This window comes from Gobio gobio (genome assembly GCF_949357685.1).
Source record: "Gobio gobio genome assembly, chromosome: 18".
Taxonomy (NCBI): domain Eukaryota; kingdom Metazoa; phylum Chordata; class Actinopteri; order Cypriniformes; family Gobionidae; genus Gobio; species Gobio gobio.
In genome coordinates this window covers 23,842,447-23,867,739 of record NC_137111.1, presented here as the reverse complement: position 1 = coordinate 23,867,739, position 25,293 = coordinate 23,842,447, and the positions used below count along the sequence as shown (strand labels likewise).

The window sequence follows — 25,293 nt, the reverse complement described above, 5'->3', positions numbered from 1 at the left end:
AAATCCAAGAAGAAGATTGTACGTGCCACAGCTAGTGCGTCAAAGTTTTTCTGGCACAGTCCCCATGTAATTATGAGCCTGGGTGCCTGCCGGTGACAGATCGCTGGTAAGAGGGCCAGCTGAATGTCGTGGCACCTGCTGGGCTCCCCGAGACTTTGCTTCTGGCTGCAGCCACAGTCAAATTACAAGCAACTGTATCAGAGCGAAGGCAATGGATTGAAGCTATTCCGACCTGGCCAGGTGTTTTTCACCTAGAAATGCAGTTGTGTTGCTGCTTTGAAATTAATTAGATTGATCAATTCATACTCTCCCGAGAGGCTTTGAATATATTTGGAATGGCTGCTTTAATAAAACGGTGATGCCAGCCATTAGATAAACAATAAAATGTATGCCAGTGGTCAATAAATAATTACATTTATTAATAATATCACATTTCTCTATCATGAAGCCAGGGCTTTCTATACATTCGATGTTTCCTCAAAAATGATAATGAGAAATGTTTCCTGAGCACCAAATCAGTATATGAGAATGATTTCTGAAGGATCATGTGACACTGAAAACTGGAGTAATGTCTGTTGAAAATTCAGCCTTGCCATGACATGACACTGTATTTTTGATCAAATAAATGCCTTCAGTCAAAACACAGATTCATTCAGCAATAAAACTTCACCACTATTGTGTGTTGCCTGAAGCACAACGGTTAATTCTGCTTTGGTGCTGAGTAAAAATAGACCAACTAACTGGTAATATTGTGCCCAGAATGTAATGTTAGATCCACGTCAGATCTGACCCCGGACAGCGAATCCCTGTCAGAAGATATCCCATTTTGTCTGGTATCCAAAACTATATCAGCAGTCCTCTATCAACCTGAAAGTAAGCCAGGGAACATGAAGTGATGATGATGATGATGATGATGATGATGATGATGATGATGATGATGATGATGATGATGATGATGATGATGATGATAAAAAGAGTAGAGTTTATTGAATAAACTTAGTTGCATGTGTTTCAATGCTCAGACTTTGTCTGACCAGTACAAATCCAACAAGTGTTATTATACCATGTGACTTTAAAAACCTTGACATGGAGACATTCTTATCTCCTACTCATGAAAACAATGCAAAACACAGTCATAAGATTAAATTAAATAATAATACAATTATGATTAAATGATAAGTGATATAAATCAAATAAATACAATATAAATATGATATAAATCAAATAAATGACTAATGATTATAAAATAAAATCATATAAAAAAACAAACAAAATTAAACACAACACGCATGGTTGCTCTCTTAACATAACACACACTCAAGATGCTATTGAGAATCCTTAGATCTTTCAGTAAGTTTCTCAAAATTGTTTATTGAACTGTTGTATAACAGCAACAAGGTTTTCAGCCAAGCGAAGGTGTCAGTGAGTTATTAAAATGTACTCTGTATTCATATCTGTAGTCATGGCATGATGGATGGGACTACCTGTTGTCTGAACACAGGCAGATATGCAATTCTGTCACAGAGATACATCTTTGGTGGCAAAGCATTTCCCTTTCTGTTGCTGCTCTCCCTCCCTCTGGCAGTGGTGCTTCAATCAGGCTTGAGTTATGGCCGGTCTGGCCCGCACACAGCGATCTCTGCTTCCTCATTAGGCCTTCATTAACCCTCTCAAGCTGAGCTTCCACTCAACCTACCAGTGGATATGTTTGGACACCATTCTTCATTTCCCACAATCCCCCGCTGCTCAGCACAGTGTACGAGAACTGTGGTTCAGTGCCAGGCTTTCAGCACATTTACTGTAAAATGACATACTGGGCTCAGGGGACATACATTGACCTAATGCGATGCACAGACACATTCAGGAAGGGAAACTGCTTTTGGATGTGTCAAATGTATGTCATTATTTTGACAAATAATATCCCTTCAGTGATGCCTCAATAGCTTTAAAAATGAGACTCTTAAGCAATGAAAAATACAGCCACTCTATACCTTCATGCCCTTGTGTTCGCCTGAGGATATCTGTAATATAGATATAGAAATATTCTCAGCAGGTTTAAAAAAATGAGGTAATAATGTTTCAAAACTGCTTTTTGATCTCAGATCTCAAATTAAAAGTCATATCTGGAATGTTGGTGGCTGCCATATTAAGTTTGGGACTCTGGGAGGCTGATGTGATAAAAGTGATCATTTGATCAGTGTTAGTCCCTCAGTAGCAGTTCACTCTCTCGGTGTGTGTGTGTGTGTGTGTGTGTGTGTGTGTGTGTCCATGGCCACCGAAAACTGGAGCAGTGGTAAACTTGCATTTATTCACCTAGGACAGTTTTACATTAAATAATTAATGTTTAGGAGACTTGACTAAACATGCGAGCAAACAGTCTCCAGTGAGTATCATAACCAATTGAACAAATGAATTATTATGCTGATGAGTTAATTAGGACTATATTTCAGCAAAATTCCCCCACCACAGTTTTACTGTATATTTATATATAAATGCATGTGCTTGTGTGTGACTGTGTGTGTGTATGTATGTGTACAGGTATATGTGGTTTATAAGGACACTTCCTGTGCCCTCGTAAACCAAATGGCTTAAAAAAAACACACTAAACTGTGTTTTTTCTTTATTAAAAAAATGCCAAAAGTTTTGTATGATGGGTAGGGATTTAGGGGTATAGCGAATTTTCCGGTTTGTACTGTATAAAAAGCATTACACCTGGAGAGTCCCATGTAAACCACATATTCAAGAATGTGTGTGTATATATTATAGATATGGAAATACAGTATGTATTAAAGTTTTATATGCCTTGCCTTACTGTCTCTAGAATTAATCATATAAAGACATTACATACTATTTATCTGTATTTGTAGTATTAAAATGCATTATATATTGCGATCTAGGATTAATAGTGTGGATTGCACACTCTCTTTTACTTCCTTTCTTCATCCCTCTGTTAATTTATCCTTTATTTCACCATTGGACATCTATACTCTGGGGCCATTTGGATATAAATAGCATAAGGCAGAAACAGAAAGTTCTCTCCATCTCTCCTCTATCTCTCCTAAAGTCTAGGTGCCCCACTCTCTGAGCATAATGTCTGAAAATGATGCGGACGACCTCCTCTATCAGGACCCCTCACCTTTCCATTCACTCTCTGCCTGAGGGATGAGAGAGAGAGAGAGAGAGAGAGAGAGAGAGAGAGAGAGAGAGAGAGAGAGAGAGAGACTCAGATGTAATGATCTAAATAAACGCAGAAGAGTTCCCAGCAGGAAATGTTTCTGCCTAGTGTTTGCTGTAGTGGTTCTCAACTAGAGGGATGCAACACAAAAATGGGTCACAGGTCTGTTTTGAAAAAAACTAAACAAAAAACAATGCTAATTGCAACTAACAATGTAGCTATTTATAGTTCATATGGTGAAGTAAAAAGGTTTACGCCATCTGTCCAATAAAAAAAATCATACTATTTTGCTGCAAATTCATGTATCATTTTGGTAGATTCAAGCAAAATTAGTCAGATTCTTGTATTATATGTTGCATAAGATTTCCTCATTCTCAAGAACCATGAGAAAAAGTTAAAAAGAAGGTAATAACGTTACAAGGTAAAATAAAATGTGACCCAGACAATATTAAATACCGTCTGGGCTTAATTTTAAAGGGTGACTAAACCCCAGCTCAGCGCTTAACTCCGTAAGAGTTAAGTATGTGTATTTTCATTCAAATTAACTGAATCAATAAGCAGCGCAGGACCAATAAGTTCAAACCTAATAGCCTATTATAAACAGATTTCCTCAAATAAAAGTTAGACTATATACGCCAGCACGTTGCGGTATTGTTGTTCGTTACCGAGGCAACCACTTGCGTCTCAGGGTTTTCATACATGCTTCTCATGTATGAAAATTATCTGTGCACATGACAGGCGGCAATAATATAGCAAGAAAAGCCTGACGTGTACTGACAACTGCATTATTTAACCGCATTTTCTTCATTACAATGTTAAAGCAAGTGTCAAGTGAGTTTCATTCATTTCATTTCATACTTCATGTAACATGAGAGTTCATACTGGAGTGAAGCCATTCTCATCATGTGATTGGGGAAAACATTTCTGAGGGCGTGGTGAGCTCGTGCCAGGGGCGTGGGTAGTGAGCCGTTGGAAGAACCATCATACATCACGATGACCTACAACGTCCAATAGGAAAATTCAACTGCAGTAGCCACCGTGCAGCACTTAGACGGTTTTACACCATATATTATAGAATTAAAACACTTTATACCCAAATGTCAAAACATTTACTCGAATCAATGAACAGCATTAATAAAGCCCCAGTCTTGCAGATCATTAAAGGGTTACTTCAGCGATTAGCATTAAGCTTTGTATCGGTAGAAACTCGGTAGTATATTCAAATTATGGTAATTTTCCCCCTCATATCCCCCTGAGACGAGACAATTATGTATTTTATTTCTGGAAAAAAATCCTCCGATGATGCAAATATTGTCATTTGCCTCATCTGAGGATTTTTTGGCCAGAGGCTAGAGACTACAGCCAGTAGAAGGAGCTAGTTCCACATGTTTTCAACCCGCCCATAGTGGAGGGATCTCACTCACAGAATGTAAATGCACACGTTGGGGGCGGTGTCATGGTGGGCAAGTGATAACCAGTGGCCGTTTAGTTACCCTTTAAGGACATTTTTGACTACTTGGCCATGAAATCTGGATCCTGTTGGAAACCAGTTGAGAACCATTGGCTAACTGACATTCTATATTCTTCTGTCTTGTTCTCCATGAGCATTGAGGTTTTGAGATAGAAGCAGAGATTCCTGTGGTTGTGTTGTCCTCCTTTTGTGTCCTGGCCCTTGTCTCTCATTCTCATTCATAGTTGAAAAGATGAAGAGGTGAAAAAAGTGAGCGGGACCATTTTTTCCCTCTTTCTCTTTAAGGCTACGACACCCCCTGGAGACATTCTCCTGCACAAAAATAAAAATGTTACTAGTCTCAAGTCAAGTCTTAACATTTACTCCAAAGGGCAGGCCATAAACTATTAATAGACAGCTGTCTGTCTGCGCAAGGCTGTGAGGAAGAATGATTTTAGATTGAATCCTCGTGTGGTTTGCCGGTAAGGGGGAGAAGAGGTGGTCCGGTCTCTCGCCATCCCGCTGGGATCCAGCTTTATCTCCCTCTCCATCCAACGGCAGACGAAACGAGAGAGGCCATTACAAGGCTGTCTGGGAATATTGCAATATTCAGCAGGGCGATTATCTGACGTCTCCCTGGGAGGCACATTTCCTCTGTGGAGGGAGAGAGAGGCGTACCTGTGGCGGAGAGGGAGAGAGTGAGGCTGATAAGGACCCTTAGAGTTGACAGAGAGGAAGTATCGCCTTTCTTGTTTTTTAAAGGAGGTCTTTCAGGGCAGGAATGAATATTTATATAAGGGCTCAAAATCCTAAAGGTGATCGCCGCAGTGTTTAATAACAGTTTATAACATGTAATGCTTCTGTTTTTAATTTTTCTAGTTTATATTAACTCTTTCCCCACCGGTGACAGAATTTTCCATCATTTATGGCACGTTTCCCCACCATTAACGGCATTTTCCTGCTATCCATGTTTTCACTGTTAAACGGCTGTGGCTGCTTTTATGCATCTTCTGAAAGAGTACAGAATTGAAACACTGGTAAAAAAGCAGAAATAAGCGATAAAAGCTTTGCTTATGCACGTTTTGACATAGAGGCCATTTTCTTCAAAATATAGATTTTTATGAAACTTACCCACATTCAAGTGTTGATTAAAAAAATTATGCATGAAGTTAGAATAAAGGCTGTTTATTTTGATATATTGCATGTTTATATATTTATATTGTACAGCATATTCTGGGGGCCATGAAAGTTTTGAGAAAATGGTCAAAATCAAAAATGCTGGAAGCTCTTTATTTTTTTTAAAAAGCTGACGGGGAAAGAGTTCATATCGTTTTATTTCTTTATATAGCTATTTGAGTAAGAGGGTGGATTGAGTTGAAACAATAACATGCATTTTTTAATTTCTAGTGTTATCTGACCGTCTGTACAAAGTCATAATGGTCAAAGTCACAAATTTAGTTATGATTAATGAAGAAAAAGGTCCTTATTCATTTTACGTTTTACCTTTTTGTTTATTTTCAGATTTTCAATGTGGCCTTTTGAACCCCACTGAACATACTATGCAAATATAAAGGAAATGTTTGTTATTTAAACATTTGCTGGATCTATGATTTTGGTATTACAGTGTATATCCTACAGGTGTGTGTGTGTGTGTGTGTGTGTGTGTGTGTGTGTGTGTGTGTGTGTGTGTGTGTGTGTGTGTGTGTGTGTGTGTGTGTGTGTGTGTGTGTGTGTGTGTGTGTGTGTGTGTGTGTGTGTGTGTGTGTGTGTGTGTGTGTCTGTGTCTGTGTCTGTGTCTGTGTCTGTGTGTGTGTGTGTGTGTGTGTGTGTGTGTGTGTGTTGTTTTATACTCTTGTTCACATGAGGTCTTTGTTTTGGGAACATGGAAAGAATCAAAAGAGGGTTTTGTATTGAGATCCCTGTTGTACTAGTGTAATCATAGAGATCTTAAGCAGGATGGCTGGTCTGGGTGGTCCGGAATGGAAAGAGATGGAACTGAATTCAGGATCCGGTCTCTGCAGTGATAAGGGAGTGCTGGGAGGTTTTATGTTTTTTTGTTTTAATTTCAATCTTGATGTTCTGCTCCTAAGTGACATCGCTCGCATTCTAGTGAGCTGTGGTTAGAGATTACTAGAAGTTTGATCTTAAGTGGAGGAAATGAAGGGTGGAGGAAATTGATAATGTGTTCTCTTCTTTTGTGTATTGTTATTGTACCACTTATCTTGATCATGCTCTTGATTCAACACAATAAAACCTTAAAGAAAATTAATTGTCAGCCAGTATATTTGCAACATGTGCACACAATGCACATTTTCCTGATCCCATAATGCAATGCACTCAGCTTGATATTTTATTGCCGATGTGATTTTACCAGTTAAGAAACTCTTACATAAAATTAGGTTGTCACTGCAAATATATATATATTTTTGAATTATTTTAACGTAAGAAATTATAACTAGATGGCACTCACTGATTTAAAAGTCATCAACAATGTGACAACAATATAGCATTCTACTATTTGAAAAGACTTTTTAAAGTAGTATTCAGTGTATACTGTGCAGTATACAAAACACTATACTAGTAGTGATCAGTTGTAAATGTAGTCATAATAATTGTTCATAGTTTGTCAATGTTGGCATGTATTCTGAGTGTGTTTTCTTTTTTAGTTAAGCATAGTCATAACATCAAACACAATTCATATATTTATGATATTTATAAAATTCTTTACATGTGATTTAAATGTTTTGGCTATTTTGATGATGCCTAACTATTGCTCTGTGTATATCGATAGTTTACCAAAATTGCTTCATTAATTAAACTTGTAATACTGTTTAAGAACTAGACTAAGACTCATTTGCATTTTAAGTCTCAGTGTCATAAATGAGTCCCCTAAGCTCTAGTTATGACAAGTTTGAGTACTAGTACTTTCATATTTATTAACAGTGTTGCCTTTAGCTATGTGTTTACCAAGAGAGGCATTGATTCAGGTTTCCATTATGCTAAATGCCTGTTTTCTTCTCCTTCTGCAGATCGACCGTGTCATATTCTGCGTCTTTCTGGAGACAGATTATGAGATTTACAAGAGGAAGATGTCAGATTTCTTCTCCCCAGGTACTGTATCTTCTTATTGGAATCTTAAACTTCATTTTATTTGTCGGTTGTAACACCCACTCGGCTCAAAGCTTGTTACTTGGGTATCAGGCAGGATTCACAGTATCAGGCCGCCTTGACTGGAGTGACGTTTGTAGTAGAAACGCACAGATACAGCACAGCAGGCAGTGATTGGATTCCACATAACCAAAACCTGTTATGATAATGTACAGCCCAAGTTGTCACTAAACTGAAAACAGTTTCAACCCCACCTTTATCATAGAACGCAATCAAGATAACCACAGTCAGACTCTATTCCGAAAGGGCCAGTCCATCCAAAAATGAAAATTAAATCATTGTATACTTATTAATTGTCGTCATGTTGTTCTAAACTTGTGCAATTTCCCTTCTTCTGTGCAAAAATTCTAAAAACTGTGGTGGCTTCTTTTTAAATGAATTGCAGTGAATAGCAATATTAAATTGCTGCAGTTTCAATTTCTAAGACCCTAGTTTTTTGCGACAGTGCCACCTAATTTTTATTGTCTCTCAACCTTACTTTTAACGTAAGAGCCATTCTATTCTGACCATTTTAAACTTGTGCGTGAGGCTTTTGCTGTCAGCCGTCTCAGTTAGTCACAAAAACAGTTAATTGTGCTGCTGGATGTTGTTTGTTTTGAAATTATTTTAATTTATTAACATACTAATAAACACACTAGTTTGTAGCGCAATTGTTTAATGGTTTACTGCACTTTGTTAAGTGGTCACACATCATACGTGAAGCTTAATGAATTAAAGTCTCACATGCACAGAAAATAGTCTCTTTTCAAGAAAACTGATTTTAAAAACAGAATAAAGTTTCTCATATATTGAAACAAATTAGGTTAAATATCAAGAGGGTTACCAACTGGTATGTTTTTACAATTAAACAACTAAATCCTTCCTGAAAAATAATAATACAAATACAGAGTTGAATAGTCTAGAAACTGCAGCTTCCGGTATTCCAGGAAGACCCTATTAGTGAATAGAGAAACAAATTATTGAAAGCATCATAAAAATGCAATGCACTATATACTGAGGTCAAATGATAGCTCTGTGTGAGAAACAGACACATTTAAGTTGCTCCCTGAAATTCTTAAAATAACTCTCCTTGGTGCGTTCATAAAATCACAAATTCTTGCACAAATGGCTCTTTCTGTGCTCGATGTGACATGACGTTTATTATTGCGAGAGGACGATTATCACCTTAAATTTCCATCTGTTTTTCACACAGAAGACTTGATATATTTTGCAAGAGTTGCATTACACTTTTATGCTGCATTTTCTTTGTTTAAGCTTGAAAGCGTGAGTCCTCATTCATTATAATTGCGTGGAAAAGAGGAAGCAGCACATTTCTTAGAATCTCTCCTTTTGTTTTACACAAAAAAGTCATACAACTTTGAAATTGGACATAAGTATGAGTAAATCATGGAATCATTTCGTGCTTGAATAACTTTAAAACAAGTTTCCCAGTCTTGCCGTTGGTTGAGTCAATTACTCAAACAAACAGAATAATGTTGAAGCCGCCACAGGGGAAATAAGCCTACAAATGGCTTACTTGTAGCAAGAGAAAGCGTTTTAACATTGGAAAAAAAACATTGACATCATGTTGAAAGAAAATATTACATATATAAAAGACCCACAATATGTACACTGGGTGGAAAGGAGAGAAATAGGAAAAGCATTGGAACGTGTTTTTGCTGTCTGCATCTTACGGCTCATTGCATTCGTGTCTCAGTTTGTAACCAAACGCCTTTGAGTGATTTTTGGTGTTTTCCACAAGCTCAATTCGTAACTAAGCTCTCAGGCCCCTAGTACATCTTGCTTCGCCCTGCTGTCTGAGAATCACATGAAATACTCTAGCGTATGAGTTTAACAGGTGTGGAGTGCTTCGGCTGCTTGTATTTCACAGTACCGATTGCTTGTCTCTGAAGAGCAAACGTTATAGCCCGGAGGTCCATATGTAGAGCAGAGGCTTTGCTTCTGTCAACACCCTCAGCTATCCTGAACCTCCACAGCGAACCCCAGATGTCAGAGGCATGCAGGATGGCACCTCCTCAGTAACATTCCACCTCACACTTATGCTTGTCTGCTTCTGGTTGGATCGTGTGGGCTCTGGTGCTGGCGTTGCTTTATGTAAAGATGAACTGTCGTGTGATGGAACTTCAGAAGTCGGATCCTCAGTTTTCACTTGCTTTGTCTTGCACATTGGCCTTCTGTCAATGTCAATATGATTGTTTCGCTTTCACCCAATTCCCTCACTTTGTCTCTCTTTCATTTTTTTTACTCCCTCTCCTTCCTTATGAGACGTGGCACTAGCTAGTTCTATGGGAACTATTGTGCGCCTGTGTGGTGTTTCTCTCTCTTTAAAGGCCAAGTCTCTCTCAGGAAGCCTCTTTTCAGTCTCCCTGAGCGCTAAACAAACATATGATGTGAGTGCAGGCCGCACCGGAGCCCTTTTGGACCTTCCCAAGTGTCCTGCTGTCTCGCTCTGCCTGAAGCTCGCTGCACTTCCATGACAAGAACCCCTGGAGGTTTCCAAATGAGCCGCTGCCTAGAGGTTCATCATTTGTATGGACACGCACACACACACACACACACAAACAAACAGAGGAATCCTGAATGCACCGGGAGAATAATATAATCCACCATTACCACCCCTCGTACACACACTAGGAGTCATGGACCAGGTGGAATAATAAGTGTCAAGACACTCACTTTTTTTCCCACTTGCTGAATGTTTTGTTTCTGTCATGTTCCTCTCACACATACACACACACTTTCCTTCTTCCAGGTCTTTCTGAAAGATAGAATTCACCAGAGAATGTGTAATTATATCAGCCAGGTCCCTGTTCCTCGGGCGCGTCTCTTTGTATTAGTGTTTAGAAATGAGATGACTGAGGCACTCCTCTCTTAGTTTACAACCAATCAGAATGAACCAGTGACCCCCTTCAGCTTTCTCAGAATTAAAAGACCACATGCTCTCTTGCTTGCTATTTATTTGTGATTTAGACCTCACGGAAGTCTTAATCCAGAACTAATATAAACTACTTTTGGTCCTAAATGCTTTATCATAAGTTTAAAAGGACCGTATTTTATACTTTTGTAGTATATGAGGTATTGTTTACCTTGTTTACCTTGCATCAAGGCTTCGTGCCATGAAAAATCATCAAACAGGCGTTTTTTTTTAGGTTACTGGGCAGCAAGAAAGCAGGAAGTGTGGGAATAGGGGAAATATGGAGAAATAGGGAATGAGTCTTGTATACATCATGCAAAGTTTTTATTGGCTTTGCTTTTGAAAGGTCAGTGGCGAATGTGACATTGTTGAAGGGTCTTTATAATGTCAATCAAGATTTCTATTCAAACATGGGCAGTCAAAGGGATGCAAAATTGTGGGGAAAATGTGTGATTTAAAATGTGATTTAAAAAAAAAAATCCAGGTTGTATTATTATTATTATTATTAACAAAATAAGAATTATTACTATTGTAATATTTCAATGTAAAATAAAATAGTTACTAATAAAAATAATAATCATTGTATTATATATTAATCAAATGCACGTTCTAATTCACTGAATACTCCATTCTAATTGGCTGCAAGGTGCGCTTAATGCACAGGTAGTCAGCTGAATCACCGGTTTATATTAATGCGCTGTTTTCATTAAGCACACACAACACACATATTATGACACACGCACACACGGAAAACACTCTGCACACACACAGAAACATTCAGGTGCACAGAAACTTATCAACGCTGCCCCACGACTTTTAGTAATAAAATAGCTTTGCTACTAAATCTCTACATTGTATTTTTCAGCAAGAGTGGGCTACATCGCTATTTTGAAGTAATTCACGCTCACAGCTTTGTTGTTAATAGAGAGAGAAAGAACACTGAACAGACGCAGGTACGCATCTCTCATCTCTCTCGATAATGAATTCAAATAAATGCTATCATTCATTCATTCAAATAAATGTAATCTTACGCACTACTTTATCTCTGTGTCTGATTCAAAGCGGACAGAATGCTAGATTTGATGAAAATAACCGTCAACTTTACCCTTCCAGTCAAATATTGCGCTGCAAACATTAAAAACAGCTTTAAGTTGCTGGCAAATGACCATGGTATAAGCGGGATAAACCACGGCTAGCTGTGCATCGGGCATCCGGGCTTTTTGGGCAGTTCTCTACATTTAATGCACAGATAGCCATGGTTTATCCCTTACTTAAATTGCAGTCTTTGTGAATTGCCTATCGCAATTTTGATTAATTGTATCACAAACATTTCTGAAAGGTTGGTTTCTTACTTTGAAGCTTTTAGTTGTGAATCAGTGCTCTAAAACATTTTTCAAAATATGTCTACATACTGTTTTGCATTATATGACCTCTTAAAAAGCAATCTCAATGGTAAGGTTACAATGTAAAGAGTAATTCACAAAGTCTGAGCTTTTAGAGTTTGAGAGGTCAGGTTAATAGTTCCAAAGTCACGCAGATGGTTTTATTATTAAAATTCGGGTCGAGGAGGCAGACACAAGTGCTGCTAATAAACAGAGAGAGTGGTCTGACAGGGTCAGAGTTCAGTGATGCAGAGAAGGGGTCACCTGCAGTAATTGCAAATCTTTAGCACGCTTTATGGTCACGAGTCTTGAAATTGTTGTTGTGTTTTTTTGCCATCAAACTCTCAAATCTACCATTGAAATTGTAGTTTAATGTAATCAAAGTAGTTGTTCCTCTAATTCCGTATTTTATACATCATTTAAATTGCTTGTTCCGAGACAGTATCTGTGTTTAATCTGAGAATCGTTATGTGACATATGGAGTTATTATCTGTATTGAAGTATACTCGTCTATCTCACTGTTCAACAAGCAGCATCATTTGTGTTTCCTTAGCTACATCATTAGCATGTTTCTCTGACTGCATATTAGATATTGATTGACGCAGGAGGAGCCGGTACGGAGAGAACATTCCAGAAGAGCGAAATTATCATGAGGATGGTATATTGGGGCGAATCGTTGTGGAGTGAGTTTTGAAGTGCTTTTTAGATGGAGAGAGAGAGACAATAGGACTGAATTAGCTCTGCTGGTGTCCCTGATAGCGGCAGTTGTAAAATGTGCGAAAATAACAAGGGCCTGACAGCTCGATCCCAACACCTCATCATCATCATCATCACCATGGGAACCAGCGTGCCAAGAGCTGCGGAAGAGACGTGCTCATTTTAACTGAGCTTTAAAGCTGCACTCGCATCTCGCGCTGTGGCTACTCTCTGGCACGCCGCATGCATTTTCTCCCTCTCTCTTTCTCACCCACTCACTTACTCATGTATTCATACAAGCCCTCGTCTGCTTTTGCGTCTATACAACTGGAAAGAAAAATCGTCTTTGTTCTGGTCGCTAAACAAAAGGGAAGTTATTGTTGAACTGTCAGTTTTGCCAAGTATTCTTCTTAATACTTTTGTTTGTGTGTACCTGTTAGGATTTGTGTGTTCTTTTAATCTCTTTCTCTTACTTAGCCTTACAAGTGTGTGACAACTGGCAAATAGAAAGGAATAGTGTCGGGACATGCAAACAGGGCATTTGCATATAGGAAATTGTCTCATCAGTGTATGCCTCCCAACCAGCTGTCATTTTCACCCAAAAAAAGCAGTGCAGAAATGAGAACATTTATGTTGATAGCAAATAACAGATTTTGGATATGTGCAGTACAAGTATTTTAAAGTCTTATTTTTATGTGGTTATTTTATAGTTTCATTTTATATGTTTGATTTAGGTTAATACTAAAGAAATGTTATTCTGGATAGAAGGTTAAGAGTAGGCAGCAGTTCACTCAAAAATGAAAATTGTCATAATTTACTCACCCTCACCCCCCCCCTTGTAATCAGAAAAGCCTGCTTATTGTTTGTTGGTTTCTGCTTATTAAAGGGACAAGTTGTATTATAAATATAATAGATTTTTGGATTAATATATCCAAAAGCCACTAAAACAATCAGGGCTTGATATTAACACCCACCAAACTGCCAAATGCGGGTGGATTTCAGCAGTGACGTGTAACTATGGTGGGTTGAATTTTATATATAATATAAATATATATAAAAAAAATTCCATTGTAGTCTTTAAGTGCAATGTAGTGATGTCAAAAATATAAATGTTTCGATACATATCGATACTATAATCTGAAACACTTCCAATCCTCATTGGAAGGGAGTCCGCATAATAGACACGATACCAGCTGCGCTTTCTTGCCCTCTCATCTCTCCGACAGCGTGTTGACACACAGAAGCGCGCCTCCCCTCACTCACTCATTGAATATGCTGCGGATGAATATGGTTGGTGTTGCAGGGCTTGAATTTCGGCGTGGGATTGCGTGTATTGCGCATAATTTTACTCATTCCCTTAGATTCTGTGTTCACACCCAAATTGCGAGCAAATAAAGCCACCTTTCAGTACTAAATGTAGTTATTTTTCGCTGCTTATTGTGCTCAAAAAGTCAAATACAGACAAAAATAATGTCAAAATGCCGGTCTTCTCTGAGTATTCTCAAAAACACAGTTTGTTTTAAGTGAAGCACTTATGTTTTAAGTGAACCTAAACATTTGAGAATGAAAACGCATGTGTAACAGTATAATGGATGTATGTACCAGGTCTCAAAGTGACAGCAGCCTAATGTATCTATATGGCAGTTTTTCCCCATGGTATCGGTGTCAAAATTGTGGCAAGTGAAAAGTGGCTGGTAACTTTAAAAACCACTAGCCATCGTGGCTGGTGAGTAAAAAAGTTAATGTCAAACCCTGAAAACAATGTTATGTATTTTGTTATAGACTTTGTTATATGCAATGTTATAGACTTGTGTACTTAAATTATCCCAAATGTTTCCAACAAAGTTTAAATAGAGTGGGCTGTTTTAACCGGTGTAGCGGCCCATGTCATTGCCCGTCAGTGACGTCAAATTGGCATTACCCTTGATTCCATTTTTAATTCCATAGAAACCATGGAATCACCAAAGATGCTTGAGATGATATTATGCATTTTGTTAGATAGGTGAGCAACTTTTTGGATACATTTATCGACAGAAAACAAATCATTATTATATAGATCAACACGGTTAGTCTTATTACTTATTATTGTTAATTGCATTTCATTTATGGTTAATTTCTTTAATACACTTGTATCTGTTGTTTTGTAATGTATTTAAAGGCATGGTTGGACAAAGAGAATGTTCTTTTCAATATATTCCCCCTTTCATTTTCCTTCCTTTTACTATGCTCAGTTTGTGTGTTGGGGTTATCACTCACGTCTGTCATCCAATCACACTGCTTCTTTCTGATTACATCAGGCTCTGTGTCTTTCTGTCTCAATCTTTACAGTCTTAGACATATCAACTTCAGTATTCTATTTCTTCAAATCAAGCTTCATCTTGACATCCGATTACTGAACTCCGATTCCTCTTTCCTTTTGCCTGACCTCAGATTTTCACACTTGAATTTATATTCTAGATTTTCTCCATCTCTTCCCATCAATTGTAAAACATAATGCAATTCTTCGGTTAGTTTTAGTCTAAATGTTTAGCACAAGTTGTGCTTTCAAAGCTACTCTTTTAAAGTAGTTTAACTACTAGTAGCTTCACTATATTTTTAAAAAGCAGTTAGCTGCACTTCTAGCCAAAAAACAAAAAGTAACTAACTGTGCTGAAGCTATTTAATTGGTCGATCTTGTAAATTAAATTATTGTGTCCTTTACGCTTCTGTGCATCTTTGTGGCAGGTTCCTCATACATACTCGCATCCCCAATGGCCCAAAGTCGCCCACTCCTCCCACCGAAGACACCCTCCTAGACAAACTTTTGCTTAGGAGAGAAATCTCTTTGAAGTTCTGTCAGTTTCTGAGACAGCGCAGTCGCCTTGTCAACTCCGCTTAGCTGCGTTCCCATCCCTAGCATCCCGCTGTTATCCTCCCTTAAGAGCCTGGCCGCCCAAAAGAGCAGTCTGGGGTCCATTATGTGGGAGTTGGTGGGTTCAGGCCTGTGAGATGATTCTAAAGAATATCCAACGCTTATGTAAGCGAGTACAGCGCACATCACTGCCTGCTGTCCTTTTGCTCAGTAATTTATGAGTCAGTGAAGGGACCATGAAGAATACAGTTGTCATAGAATGAGGATGAATCCGATGTGTGAAAGAGCTTTGAGACGGTGTGCCATCTCTGTGTTTCATTATATGTCAAGACAGGATATGATTGTATTTCAATTAAGGGGTTTACAGCTATGAAAGAAGCAGGCTAAATTTATTTTATATATCTCTATTTCGTAGCGTTTCATTGTTCTTTATTGATATGATAAATAAGCAGAATATTATTAAAAAACTGTACAAAATGAGTGCTAGATAGATGGACAGACAGACATAAAGAGAGATGGAAACAGACATAGAGACAGAGATACATAGACAGACGGATGGATGGATGGACAGACGGATACAGGATTAGATAGATAGATAGATAGATAGATAGATAGATAGATAGATAGATAGATAGATAGATAGATAGATAGATAGATAGATAGATAGATAGATAGATAGATAGATAGATAGATAGATAGATAGATAGATAGATAGATAGATAGATAGATAGATAGATAGATAGATAGATAGATAGATAGATAGATAGATTTTGTTGTCATTTAAATTAATGTAATTTCATTGAAGTGTTTTATCAGATCTCGTTATATTCAGTCAGGAAATGAATCGCGGTCTCTCTCTTTCACTCTCAATCTCATTCTCACGCTCTCACTCGCTCTTGGTCCACCAGCCACATCCATATTTACATGGTGTTCACAAACGATAGCTCCCCCCTGCTATCTTTAATGGAGGCTTTCCTCTCCCCGTGTGACTGTGTCAGAAAGCCTATCATTTGAAAAGCCGGGTGTTTGCGGTGAGGCTATGGTCGTCCGCCGTAAGTCGACGGGGCCTCCTGGACCCCCGGAAGAGTTGAAAATGAAGGCTGCGCACGCAACGTCCTCAGTCTCCAGGGAACAAACGTTGAGTGTGTTACGGTGCATTAATATCATCAAACACACCATGGGAATTTTTTGAAGTGCCACCACGTGAGGGGCTTTACACAGCTAGGAATACAGCCATTATGCTAGTGGTGAGGAGCTAGCAGCGATTTAGCTGTGTTTTTTTCAAGAGATGGAATCATTAAGTACACAGCTTCTCTCACATGGCAAAATAAAATATTTCATTGCAATGGCCGAATAGTTTCTGTGGAAATTTTATCATAAGAACATCTTTAACCTGTTTCTTGCTCTGTATATTTCAAGCATTTTTAATGCCATTAAATATGGTTGTTTTTGGAAGATTTTTCTTTTTGTGTTGACAGTGTAGCATTATCCTCTCAATTATTATTATTATTATTATTTATTTTATTTTTTTTCAGCCTGGAATTTTAATCTAATTGGAAAAAATGGTGGGTGGTGAGCTGGTTTTCGTCGCACACCAGTGCTCTAATTGATTGATTAAAGTAATTGATTGGTTTGGGAGGCACTGCAACTGATTAAAATGCTTTCAGACATGAGCAGATTGAAAGGCAGCATGTTCCAGCACACTCTCTGGCCCCCAGGGGCCCATGTCTGGCTCTCCTTGAGGAGCAGAGACAGTGGATGTACGTTGGTGTCTGTGTGTGCGGTCCATCTGGTCAGTGGAATTAAAGTCTCTGGTTTGCTGGCTTACATGTGTCTTGTTTCTTTCCAAATCATTTAGACATCTATTGTTTTAGCCCACATAATCACTGCAACATTTGTTTTATTTGAAAAGAAAAAAAAATCTATCTATCTATCTATCTATCTATCTATCTATCTATCTATCTATCTATCTATCTATCTATCTATCTATCTATCTATCTATCTATCTATCTATCTATCTATCTATCTATCTATCTATCTATCATCTGGCTTTATGCTTTTATTGCTTCAATTTGTTAGAAGACATTTTTTTTATGATTTGCATTTCAATGGCTGAACAATGCAGCAAGCTCACCATCTTGCTTTTTGCATTTAACATAAATTCATGTGCAAGAAATCATAGAACAGCAGAGCAGTGCATTACATTTACAGCACTTTCATTGTGAAATTGCATAATCAACTGGCAGCTTTTATGCACAGAGGGCAGTTGTTCTTTGCTGAAGGTTGTCTAAAGGGTTTTGCTCCCTGTCCAGAATGACTCAGCATGTTATGATGCCACTGTTTTTCCCCTCTCTCCCCGTATAAATGCATGTTCTGCTTTTATTCTGTGTTAAACAAAGGGAGAAACATGGCCGCACTATCCTGAGGGAGCTTTGACAGTCTTTCTCGCGTGAACAGATGACAGGAGTGTTTTATCAAAGCAGGAGCTTTTGCTAGAGGCTGAATGTGTGAGTGTGTGAACGTGTTTTCCTGTGTGTGACCAAATGCCTGTCTGAGGATGACATGCTGATGAGGCCTGCAAGAGGCTTAGAAAATGAAATAAAAAGCGGTTTTCGAAATCACAGTGAATTGCCATTCACAGCCCACTCTACTTATGTGGTGTATGTCTGAGTTTTTGTCAATGACAAAAATTTGGATGAAATGAACACTGGAATATGGAGCTAAAACATGTAAATTTGGATATTGGTTGAATTGGAAAAGCAAGGTTGTTTTGAAGGGTGAACAATTTTTAGGAACACTTTATTTAGATAATTATTCTACTAACTATAGGTAGCTAGAGTGTTTTTTAGACTGTCAGCTTAATATCTGCTAAGACTTTATTTCCATGGTCCCCTGGAAAAAAACATGCCCTGATCACTTGTAAGTCAAGAAACATGCAGTGACTTTATGAAAAAACTTACTTCTCTTTTAGCTAGAGTTTCTTTTAAACATTTCGTTTTCTAGAAGGAGTCTAGGAGAAAAGATCTAATTATGAGTTAGTGGTGTATGAATTGGAACCTGTTTGGTTTGTGGTAATAGCTAACAGTCGTCAGGGATGGCTAACGAGCTGTAACCAGGCAGGGAACAGCCTTGGCTGCAGGCTCCGGGCTTCAGGTCCAGTAGATTTGGCATCATATGAGAAGAGAAAAGGGACTCATGCAGAAAAAGAGAGTCTCAAAATTCAGGGGACATATTGACTTCTTTGGCAAGAACTCTGAGCTAGGAGTGTAAAACAAAAAAGAATAGACAAAAAGAAAAGAGTTAAAGAGAGCCGTGGACCTGTTAGAGGAGGGAATGAGAGCGAACAAGAACAGAGGAGAGAATAAAAGAGCTGAGCACTGAAGGAATGCTGATCCCTGCATATTTAGCTGGCAGATGGCTGAAATACAGGTATGTTTTACCTACAGTCAGGTCAAATCACTCAGTTCTTATAGATCAGTGGTTCTCAACGGGTGGGTCTAGACCAAAAATAAGTCTCTGGTCTTTTCACATTAGAGGTATAAAAAATAATGTTGTTGAAAAGAGCTAGATGGACCACAAGGTTTTGAGATATATAATATATACTATTTTGAAATAATAATAAAAATATAAAATATAAAACATATGAAAATAATCATAGTTGGCTGTTGGATAAATAGTGACCCAAAAACTGTTCTCAGGTCTGTTCTGTTCACACTCGCGGGAAAGAAACAATGCTACATGTATAATCATGCATAGTTATGATAGCAAAAATCAACCTTTAAAAGAGAGGAGAAACATTTCTCATTTTTTGTTGTTGCCACGCAAGTCTGAAAGTCAGCAGTATTTTGTTGCAAATTCATTTGTCACTTGTTTGAAGCTAGTCACATCATCGAAAACTATAGGATTCAAAGTAAAAGATAAACAGAGTATCCACAACTGAGCCATTTGATTTGCCCAAGCTAGGATTTTAGCCCGGTTGTTAAGTTTACTGAAATATCATTGGCATGTTTATGCACTTAAAGGGTTACTTCACCCAAAAATGAAAATAATGTAATTTATTACTCACCCTCATGCCGTTCCACACCCGTAAGACCTCCGTTCATCTTCGGAACACAAATTAAGATATTTTTGTTGAAATCCGATGGCTCAGTGAGGCCTGCACAGCCAGAAATGAAATTTACCCTCTCAAGATCCATTAATGTACTAAAAACATATTTAAATCAGTCCATGTGAGTACAGTGTTTCAATATTAATATTATAAAGCAACGAGAATATTTTTTGTGCGCCAAAAAAAAACGAAATAACGACTTGTATAGTGATAACCGATTTCAAAACACTGCTTCATGAAGCTTTGGAGCATATCGAATCAGAGAGTTGATTCAGCGGTTCGTAGCGCGAAAGTCATGTGATTTCAGCAGTTTGGCGGTTTGACACGCGATCCAAATCATGATTCGACTCGCTGATTCGATACACTCCGAAGCTTCATGAAGCAGTGTTTTGAAATCGGTTATCACTATATAAGTCGTTATTTTATTTTTTTTGGCGCACCAAAAATATTCTTGTTGCTTTATAATATTAATATTGAACCACTGTACTCACATGAACTGATTTAAATATTTTTTTAGTACGTTAATGGATCTTGAGAGTGTAAATGTCATTGCTGCCTATGCAGGCCTCACTGAGCCATCGGATTTCAACAAAAAATATCTTAATTTGTGTTCCGAAGATGAACGGAGGTCTTACGGATGTGGAACGGCATAAGGGTGAGTAATGAATTAAATTATTTTAATTTTTGGGTGAACTAACCCTTTAATGCCAGTGCATGTCTCATATTCAGTTGTTTATTTATCCCAGAAATTGGAGAATGACTCTGTTTTAAGATGGTAAATCACACATCTGCTGCTCGCTCTTTCTGCATTTACAATCTGTATTATTCTATGCAGGTCATGGTAATGTTGCCATGTTTGATTTTAAGGAGGCTTTTGTTTCCAGTTTTGTAGAATATAACTTTTACTGTGATGGGTCATGTCCAATGTAAAACCAGTTAGGAACCACTGCTATAGACATTGAGTCTTCAACCTCAGCAGAAACAATCTCGGCACTCCGCCAAATGCTGAATTTAATTGCTGCTTGGATCATATCAAACAGCACGATTGTCTTTCCACAGATGAGCGTTTGATAGCAGCCTGAACTCAAATAATACATCAATCCAGATCAAACAGACTGCGAGCTCTCGCCTTGTCTCTGCTCAGCTTTCATTAGAACTAACTGCCTGGGGGACTCGACAAACCACATATTTTCAATCCTTAGAGAAACCTTGGATTTAATGTAAAAATCAATGCTTGTTCTGCCTCTGTTTCCTGTTCAGCTCTGTTCTGAGGTCTCGCAAAAGGGGGCATCTCTGTAAATAGACATATTGTATTCCTGCTTTGCTAAATTCTTGTTACGCCACTAATAGGGATGATCCCACGGAAATCCACACTCTCCAGGCTGTTTTTTTTTTTTTTTTTGATCATGTCAGGCTTTCCGTCTTAGCTTTTGACCTCTCCGTTTTCTCGTCCTTTCTCTCGCAGATAATGACGACCATAAGAAAGAAGAAGATGCCAAAATGGAGCAAGGTGAGTGACAGTGTTTCCTAATGCTGTGTTCACATTTGCAAACAAAGATGGGAAATTATCACATCCAATATCCTGGAGCCCAACAAAGTTTAATCCACGGCATCTAAAATGCTTGCTCCATGATTAATCGAGCCTTTTGTTGCGGATGGCAGTTCTACAATTGCCTATAAACAAGAAAACAAGAGTCTGCATTTTCTAACCCCAATGCCTGAAATAGTTTTGCTGGTGTTTTCATGCACATCTTTGGTCTTTTGGCAGGTTAATTGAGATGAAGGTTGCCAGGCGTTGTGCTTTAGCAGAACTGAATTGTTTTGGACCATAGTCAGATTGATTGAAAGCTAATCGTACTCGCTTGCCACCTTGTTAGCAATGACACAATCAAACATTATCAAATGGGATTCCAATTTGCTTTGCATGTCTACTTTTAACGGTGGTTCATTCAGATGCAAATCACCTTACCTTCTTTGTTCACCTTCAGAAAAGCAGAAAAGATTACAAGGTTTTCATCTGCAGGCCTCTTTAACAGTACATTAACAGTGGCAAAAAGGGATAGAAAATAAAGGTGTTTCTTTGTGACTAATGTGTGTTTGCTACAGAAGCTAAATAGAAGGCGGCAGGTACAGCATTACAAATGATTCAGTGCTAAGCTAATTCCCAGCGCTAGACCCTTAAATCCAGCTTACATACTCACAATGGTCCCAAACCTGCTTAAGCGACTGTCAAAAAGACAACTGAGCATCGTACAGTGCTAATCTAATCTGGGTTTATCTCTAGGTTTAGGCTGGACTACAAAACCGGCACAGGTCGGATGATACGAAAAATGAGTTACACAAAACATTTAACTAAAATTAAAATGAAAACTAAATAATAATAAATACAATACTAATAATATACAATAATAACTAACAAAGTACAGTAGGTTTTTTGTTGAGCTGGAAGACTGAACCCAGGTCAAACATCTCCAACAGTCACTTAAACTTCTTGGAATTATAAGATGGAAGTTTTTTTGGCTGGGTAACAAGGCCAGCATTGATCGTTTCCACAAAAGTTAGGTGATTGAAAATACAGAGGGTGAAAGAGAAGGAGTGCTAAATGAAGCATCTTAGAGGAGGAGAACATGTTCATGCCTCAACGACATGAAGGGGGGAAAAAAGCAGGGCTGCATGCTGTGATTTTTACTATGAATGTGAGAAGCTGTTCACAGGACTGTATCTGTAAGTCAAGACAGGCCATCAAAACCAGATCCAATCCAGAAGCGTTTTTTTCAGCACCTAGCATTGACTTTTTTTACAGCCACGTTATAAAACGGTATTCTGAAGCAGTCCAACAAGCGTCTAATAGCCCTCTGAACTACTGTAAGTCCTTGTGTTGGGGCTTTGTGTGGTTGTGTTTACTTCTGCACAAAACCAGGGAGACCAATCACCTCTTTTGTGGACGCTGTTATACCTCATTGTAAACACTGGACCGGGATGACCCGGCATGGCAACGCCTATCAGGATTCTATCTTGTTCACGACACACAAAGTATCACGTCTGCACACACACATAGCTCCGAGCACACTGCTTTTCCTGCCCCAGCAGTTTCGGCTAGCTTAGCCTTAGTTTCATTCAGTGAATGTCTGACTGGCAGCCAAGCCCTGGCCTTTAGCAGCGCTTCACTTAGCCGGGGCTCTGATTCTCTCTCTTTTTCTCTGGAACCAATTCAAAGGCTCAAATGGTTGCCATTCTCACAAGGAATTGAGCCTTTTTTCCTCTTATCCCCCTGTATCAGCTCTCTCCCACTCTCTATCAATCAATCCGTTTTCCTCCCTCTCTCTGTTTCACCTTCTCTTTCTTGCTGTCTTTCACCAAAATCCCATACACTACACTTTTACAGGCCCCATTTTTTATCAGCTGGGTTTTGCCAAGGCACACAAAAGCCTCTGTTGATGCAGAATCACCTAGTGCATGTATGCACTCCAGCAGGGCCTATACGACACAATAGCAGGATATTCCTCCGCTCATTTCACCCTTATCAGAGCTGTTCAGTATAGGCAATCTGTGCCTCGTAACCTAAGAGTTTTTTGTTTGTTTGTTTTTTGTAGTTAGCCGCCCCTTTTTCAGTTCTGAGATTAATAAAAGGTTGTTTTTCCTGTTTTTTATAAAGAGATGAGAGCTATTCAACTATATTTCTTAATATTTAACTTGAAATTTGTTAATTAGAGGTGCTTGCTTATTGTAAAATCATAAATGTATTTATTTTATTGTATTTATTTTCAGAAAACAGTAATGGCCTGGCAAATCACACAGACCACTCTTTTTAGAATGTGTAAAAATCTAGTTTTTGGATTTAAGTTCTCATGAGGGATATGATGATTTTTGATCTTCATTCCAGATAACACGCAGCCCATGGAAGGAGGGGAAGATAATGACGATGCTGCTGATAAAAAAGGTATGAGAAAATCTCGGTTCTTGTGATTTTAAGTTCAGTATCACCCATCATGCCCTTCTTCCAAACATCATTGAGGGAAAATCAGACTAAGATGGAATCTCTTCGGGATGTTCTGTCAGGGTGTGGAAACCTGTTTAAGGAGCCAATAGCTTTCGAATTCTGCCATTTCAGCCTCTTTGGTTGTGTAGCACTGAAACAATTACTCGCTTCTCAATAAGACGAACCAAAGATAATTAAATTCGTATACTGAAGGGGGATAGCAGGCTATTAACACCACAATTTCTCCATTTGTCTTAAAGCCAGAGGGTTGGAGACTGTGTTTTTTGTTTCTTTCTTTCTTTAATATTAAAGCAGGCAGCACTGATGTCTTTGGGGAAATTTCCCCAGGCTGATATCTCTCTTCAATATGCAGCACAAAGAAAGTCTTTTTTTTTGTAAACTGATACTTTAGCAAATAACAACCTACCATATATTCTCCTTCTAAATAGCAAACATATTCCAGGACGACTACCCTTACAAACATTTACCATAGTATTTGCCAAAATACTGACACTATTTAGGCCTATTTATTTTAAAAAAATATATATTATTTTATCAATTTAACATATTTTTTACAAACAAAGATTACAAATTAAGGGCCAGATTTACTAAACAGGCAAATTAGCGTGTGAGCGCAATTCCATAAAAGCGCTGATGGGAGTGGACAGTTCTGCACGTGATCTACTGACGACACGCAGATTAATGAACACAGACGCATCCGGATCATTTCCTTAAAGGAGAACTCCGGTGAATTTTTAAGTTAATCTTGATCGTTATACCTTTGTGAGTACTGTCTATAGAAAAAAAAAACGAACCGAATTGGTGCTTGCAACACGGAGCTGTTACAGTTAATGCCCAGAGCTCCCACCCAGCTTACACGGCAGCTATGGGGGCATATACATATAGAGTGTCTTTGTGCCTCTTAACAGACACAAAATGCAATTAAAATGTCTGTCCAACATGAACAGGGCCCTTACATGACAACGAGATGCGTTTAGCCACTTAGCCATTGTTTAAACTCACCGAAATAGTGTTTTAGACGGCTAGCAGTAGTCTCGCGCAGTCGCGCTGAAGTCCCGTGAGAACTCAGTTGTAGCCGGTAAAAATGTAAATAGTCCAGGGGGGAGGAGCGTTACGAACTATTTCTTCTTCACTTGTGAGCCGATCATCACCTTTTACTGTCAATGATCATCACTCTTCACACACACGACGCTCCTCCCCCCTGGACTATTTACATTTTTACCGGCTACAACTGAGTTCTCACGGGACTTCAGCGGGACTTCAGCGCGACTGCGCGAGACTACTGCTAGCCGTCTAAAACACTATTTCGGTGAGTTTAAACAATGGCTAAGTGGCTAAACGCATCTCGTTGTCATGTAAGGGCCCTGTTCATGTTTAATTGCATTTTGTGTCTGTTAAGAGGCACAAAGACACTCTTTATGTATATGCCCCCATAGCTGCCGTGTTAGCTGGGTGGGAGCTCTGGGCATTAACTGTAACAGCTCCGTGTTGCAAGCACCAATCCGTTTTTTTTCTTTTCTATAGACAGTACTCACAAAGGTATAACGAT

At 38.5% G+C, this 25,293-nt stretch overlaps 1 protein-coding gene across 4 annotated transcripts in view; it reads left to right on the top strand.

The window, feature by feature from the left end:
• The window catches only part of macrod2 (mono-ADP ribosylhydrolase 2), a 661,627-nt gene that overhangs the window by 595,887 nt on the left and 40,447 nt on the right, over positions 1–25,293 (top strand). For all 4 annotated transcript variants that reach the window (XM_079842113.1, XM_079842112.1, XM_079842111.1 and 1 more), the window contains exons 9-11: positions 7,655–7,736; positions 21,210–21,254; positions 23,628–23,684. In XM_079842113.1, coding sequence (XP_079698239.1) covers positions 7,655–7,736; positions 21,210–21,254; positions 23,628–23,684 — 184 coding nt within the window. The remainder of the gene's footprint in view (positions 1–7,654; positions 7,737–21,209; positions 21,255–23,627; positions 23,685–25,293) is intronic.